The 5,950-nt window shown below is 44.2% G+C and overlaps 1 protein-coding gene across 2 annotated transcripts in view; it reads left to right on the forward strand.

Moving 5' to 3' along the window:
- The first annotated feature begins 1,616 nt into the window (after positions 1 to 1,616).
- Positions 1,617 to 5,950, forward strand: part of myom3 (myomesin 3) — a 55,829-nt gene continuing 51,495 nt past the window's right edge. For both annotated transcript variants that reach the window (XR_013964362.1, XM_080768007.1), the window contains exons 1-2: positions 1,617 to 1,760; positions 3,607 to 3,734. Coding sequence is in view for 1 of the 2 variants with exons in the window: in XM_080768007.1 (XP_080624133.1) it covers positions 1,755 to 1,760; positions 3,607 to 3,734 (134 nt within the window). In the remaining variant the exon portion in view is untranslated. The remainder of the gene's footprint in view (positions 1,761 to 3,606; positions 3,735 to 5,950) is intronic.

Raw genomic sequence — 5,950 nt, forward strand, 5'->3', positions numbered from 1 at the left:
CTGATTTCCCTCTGTCTCCATCTCTCTCTCTCTCTCTCCGTTTCATCAACCCTATAGAATCAACTTTATTGTCACATCACAATGTTTACAGGTGTAAAACAGTGGGTGACATTTGTTTTTTTTTCGTGCAAGCTCCATCGGTTTTGTTATTTCCATAAGAGAAAGAGGAGAAGGTGGGGGAGGGAGATCAATAAAGTACCTGAGAGATGAGACATAAAGGTGTGTGAGCATAGCAGCAGAGATACCTGTATAGTGTGTATAATGTATACTGTACACACTACATGCTATGCTATGGATGTTAGTTGATACCAAGAAAAAGCCTACTGTACATGGGATTAAGGTGCAAACAAAGCGAAGTGTCGACTGCATGATTTACCTTATGTGGACTATTTGTCCACATAAGGATCGACTATTTGTCCACATAAGGTAATGAGTAACTGACTCTATACAATCCACAGATCCAAGTGGAGCAAAAGTCCAACACCAACCTGATGACAGGTGGTGATCATGCCTTGTTCAGCAGTCTGACGGATATAGGCCTCTTTGCACGGCCGCGGTTTGTGGCTGTGGCGGTGCCTTCTTGTACAGCTCGCCTATATGCGCTCTGCCGTTTTTCTTTTCTCGGGCACAACCACCCTGTGTCTCTCTCCCCGACAATCTTGTCCACCTTCAATGTCTCTCTCATTTCTCTATTCTGTTTCATTTCTGCTTCTTGCCTCCTCCAGGCTCCTCTCTCTAACACCTTTGAACCCACTCTCTGTTTCTTCTTCCCTCTCCTGCTTGTCTTGTTCCCCCTTCTGCGAAAAAATACCTTTACTCACTTAGCCTCTCTCTTTCTTTCTCTGAGCCAGCCCCCCTCTCACCCCCCCACCGCCACAGCTTCCATCACATCTCTATTTCTCATGCTTGTCATGTCGTCCCAGGCAGTAATTTTGTCTCCTTTGAACCCGAATGGACCAGTGTTGAGGGAGGCTCATATACAATCTGTATTTCCTTTCTGTGACGGCAGATTATTTAGCAGCGCTACAGTACCATGACCAGTGGTTCCCTTGTGGTGCTTCCAGATGTTCCTTTGAGCTGCCGCAGGTCACATGGTTTCAGCCTATTGTCCCGTCCTTTAGTGGCACTTCTGTAGAGCTGCCTCTAATAGTCAATCTAGCTGGCTGGCCTTGATCATTTGTGTGTGTGTGTGTGTGTGTGTGTGTGTGTGTGTGTGTGTGTGTGTGTGTGTGTGTGTGTGTGTGTGTGTGTGTGTGTGTGTGTGTGTGTGTGTGTGTGTGTGTGTGTGTGTGTGTGTGTGTGTGTGTGTGTGTGTGTGTGTGTGTGTGTGTGTGTGTGTGTGTGTGTGCGTGCGTGCGTACACGAGTGTGCTTGTGTTCACATTTCTATGTATTTTTGTGTGATGGGCAACGTGTGTGTTTGTGTGTGTGTGTGCGTGCGTGCATGTGTGGTTGGAGGTTATGGGTATACAAGGGAGGTGTCATTGGTCTATATTTACCACCTTAAGAACGAGCACTGTGTTGTCCACATTCTGGCACTGAAGGACACTTTGTGTCCAGGGTCACCCCTGCTCTGCTTTGTGAGAGAGACACAGGGAGAGGCGGCTGTGAGATAGAGACGCAACAAGGCAGAGAGGGCAGTAAGTTGAGACAGATTGGTGAAGAGACTAAGAGCAAGGTCAGACAGACAGACAGACAGACAGACTATCCATCCTACAAATCCTTAGGTGCCTTGGACAAACCATTTCTTCAAAGATGGACGTGAGTGGAATCTGCTAGTCTTGATCTATACGTCTATTCCTGGTGTAATCATGGCTGTCTGCCTTCTGTCAATTAGGACAATTTACTAACACACCGCAGTGCTTGATAATGGAAGGTACAATTATAACGCTAAACCCAACGGATTAGCCAATCACACGCTAGCTATTCATTTACACGTGACTTCACAGAGCCGCTAAATTATTTGCCCTATCTTTCTGTCTGTTGATTCTCTTGAGAGTCTATCCACTAGCTTCTCCAGCTAGTTGTACTTCTTAATGGTCTCGCCTTCTGATGGATGTATCTTTTAATTACTCTCCCGGGACGACACGAAACAAGCTCCCATCGTGTTCAGACAGTGCGAACAGAATAACATAATTTCCTGCACGTTCCTTTGTGTGTTTTGTTTGCTGTCTGCTAGTCGGATGCAGAGGTCTATAGTCTTTAGAAACTAGAGAGGCTTGAAACTGTAAACTGTGTGGAGAAAATAATTAACCTCGCTAGACCACCGACCATCTCAACAGGGTCCTAGGATCCGGATCCACCTGCAGAGACTAATCAGTTGTAATATACCTTCTCGTAGAAGCAAAGAAAAGATACTAGAACGGAGAACTAGAAAGGCCCAATGCGTTATACTTATGATAATTACTATGTTACTTATTGGTATTTTTTCACCAGAAAAACTGGCATAATGTAGGGAGATAATGTAAGCAACACATTATAGTTGTTTATGATGCTAACGCAGGTGGTTACTAGTGGCAGTGAGCGAACGCTCAACCGCGACCCGATTCTGTTGGTTGCACTCTCCAGAGCGGCCTGATGATTAATGGTGGTAGGGTGCAGGCATGCAGCACGGCACACCCAATCTGATGAATTATTACTGGCTCAACAGCCTACAAAAAGGCTGATTCATTTAAGTATGGGAAGGAACCCATACCTTGAATTCCTGCACAGCCACACACCTGTCTAGTAGCATGCCATTGAAAAGAACACACTGTGACTTGAGGTGCATTTCAATGAAATGCCAGCAATCATATTATGAGAAACAAATTTGTGTGTATTTAATTTAACACGTCACGTATCACACTCAAAGTTATGGATCATCTTAAGCATTTGGTCAAATGTTTTTGAAACAGTGAACATATAAGGCAGCATATTTCTCCAAGTACATACAGTACAGCAATCAAACCCTGCCTTTAGCTGTGTGGCGATCCCATGTGCTAAAGGACTGCATGGTTGACCTTGGGTCTCACATAAGAATCATTGGAAAGCTTAATTGTTGCAGGAGGTGATTCAGAGCCGGTTATTGTTAATGGCATCCCATACTGTCTCCAAATGGACTTCAGACACTGGTCCCCAGATGCTTCCAGATGTGAGACGATTATGGTGCCCCTTTGTAGAACTAATCTATCAGCCAGCTAAATGGTGCCATTAACATTTTGCATACACTTAGCACACCCATTCTGCTCGTGTACTATTCCCAAAGGATTGAAGCCGGGGCGACTCATTAGCAAATTCTACACCACAGCAATAAATAGTGACCACGGTCATTCGTTTACCACCTGGAGGGACTGCAGTCACTGCACTTAATAGTAGGCATGCAAAGCTGTCTGCTGAATCCTGAAAATAAAGTAGCTACACTCTTATCTCCGTCCACTTTCGGTTTGTCAGTTTATTAACTGAACGTACAACAATACTGTGATCCCCTGCCAAAGCCGTGCTGCCTTTAGCGTTTTTCATATCCAGTGTGGCCATCACAACTTCCACCATGCATGCCAGGACAGCTGTTGCCCGTCTTCCCCCTCCGGATGGCTCCATCCTCACGTGCAGATATCCCTCCCACCCGCAGGTGCCAGTCGGAGGGGTCACCATGGACGCCAGGACCGCAATGCGACGGGAGCAGGAGGAGCAGACGTCCCAGATGTCTCACAGCATGGAACTGTCCTCCCACATCAAGAAGAGGACCTTCACTTCCAGGTACAAAGACCACCGCGCACCATCAAGCACTTGGATGATGTAGCAGTTTCCTTTAGCGGTCCTTTTTCTTATACCCGCGTGCTCTTTAAAAGGTGCTGTATAAGTCAGTGGTTCCCAAAGTTTTTCATGTCAATTAAGGACATGTCAATTACCCCACGGACCCCCATTTGAAAAGATACGCCGGGGACCCCCATAAGAGAAGAATTTTACGGCTCTAGCAGTGATTCTCAACCCATTTAATTTCAAGGACCACCCGTAAATCTTCTCTATGAGGGTTTTCTCTTGGCAATATCGGTAGAGGGCGCAGTGGACTAACTAATATTATAATTTTATTTGTTTCACAACTTCTTATTTGGTGTGGTAATCCTGTATCCTGTAAAATGGTATCGCGAGCCCCGACCTGTAAAAAATTAAATAAAATAAGAGATAATTTGGGGAGACCCCTGTTATTGTACAAACTCGACAAATACAGTATCACTTACACCTTAATGCCGTGCTCTATACTTTCATAATGCTTATACAGAATTCACACCTGGGAGCTACCCAGTACAAACACAGGTTAGGAAAGGCAGCAGCGGATGTTAAGTGCATCGGTCAAGGGCACCTTGGTGGTCGTTGAGGAAAGGTATAGAACATTACTCATTTTCATTCTCCGTCCCAGATATTCTCAGCTGATCTGGGAATTCAACCCAGCGTACCACAATACCTTTTCTCTAACCTCTGTTAGGCTATACTGAAAAATGACTTTACAGAGTTATGGTGGGATTTGAATGTACCACTCCGGAAGTGTAAAAATGTAGCAGTATACCCACTTTTTTAAATTCACAAAAGGTCCACATATAACTCAAGTGGTTTGGCAAGGATGAGGACCTTCGTATTGTGCAGTGAAATTACTTACTTAATTTAACTAAGTAAAATAAACCAAATTTAATCAAATGCACTATTTGTACACACTTTGTATACACACTCCATTTGTACACACTTTGGAGTTGAACTAACAGTACACTGAAGATTTTACTGTGTGCTGTTGACAGAATATAGCTTGGCTGATGGGTTGTAGTTGTGATGGATATTTTTTGGTTTGCTGGAATTCAAGGGCATTGTAAATAGAAACACGCAGCATGTTGCTCGACAAAATGTTGTCAGTTGAAAATATGTACAAATACAATAGCCTTTTTTTCTGAGCTCAATGAGCCGTCAAAGCTGTGGTGGGTATCACCCTGGAACAGAACGCACACGCATGCACGTATGTACGCACTGTAACACGCACGCACGCACGCACGCACGCACGCACACACACACGCACGCACGCACACACACACGCACGCACGCACGCACACACGCACGCACGCACGCACACACACACACACACACACATACAGCAGTAGGCCTATGTGTCCTACCCGAAACCAGAGTCTACATTTCTCTATGGAAGACTATAGGGAGCAGATGTACTGTACTAGCAAGGGGAAATGAATAGTGAGCTAGCCACGACCCACAGGCTGGGAATCATTGTTCTGTACTCTACCATACAGATGAAAAATATCATCCCGGATTGCAGCTTCATAGACCATATCACTTTTTCCTTTCAGGCCAACTAATGATCTCGTTATCCTTATTTACCCAAAAACTCTAGTGGAACTTTGCAGAAAGAGAAAGAAAGGAGGGGCAGAAAGCACCCTATAATGCCCTTAACCACTTTCAAAAATGTTCTTTAAAAAGTGTACTTTTTACAAAATTCTAATAATTGCTGATCTGCAATCTCAGAATGCGATGTTATGTGTTGCTGGTGGATGTGCTATTTTTTTGTATGTTTTCCCAAAATAGGAATGCCCGCATTGAAAGTGGTTAATTCCAGTCCACACTACATGCTAATGAGATCTACTGTTGCTCAGTACCGAGCCTGCACAGGCAATATCAAGACAAGGTTTCCAATATCATCTTTAGGGGTCCATTTCTGCCGTGCATTATTCAAATACTTTTTTTCAATCTCTCTGCTGTAAGAAAATAAATAGAAATGTTCTGAACTTAGAGGTCATGTGTTGGATGGCAGAAACTCACATTTATCTCCATGTTAGTAGGTGAAGCACATTGGCATCGGGGTATAGGTTAAAGAAGCATCACTAATGAGGTAAAAATGTGTTTCACTTCTGCAAAACCTCCACCTCCATCGCACACTTCATAACTGTGTGGATGTTGGAGATATATATTTTTTA

The sequence above is a fragment of the Protomyctophum bolini genome (assembly GCF_963924005.1).
Source record: "Protomyctophum bolini genome assembly, chromosome: 7".
In the NCBI taxonomy this organism is placed as follows: domain Eukaryota; kingdom Metazoa; phylum Chordata; class Actinopteri; order Myctophiformes; family Myctophidae; genus Protomyctophum; species Protomyctophum bolini.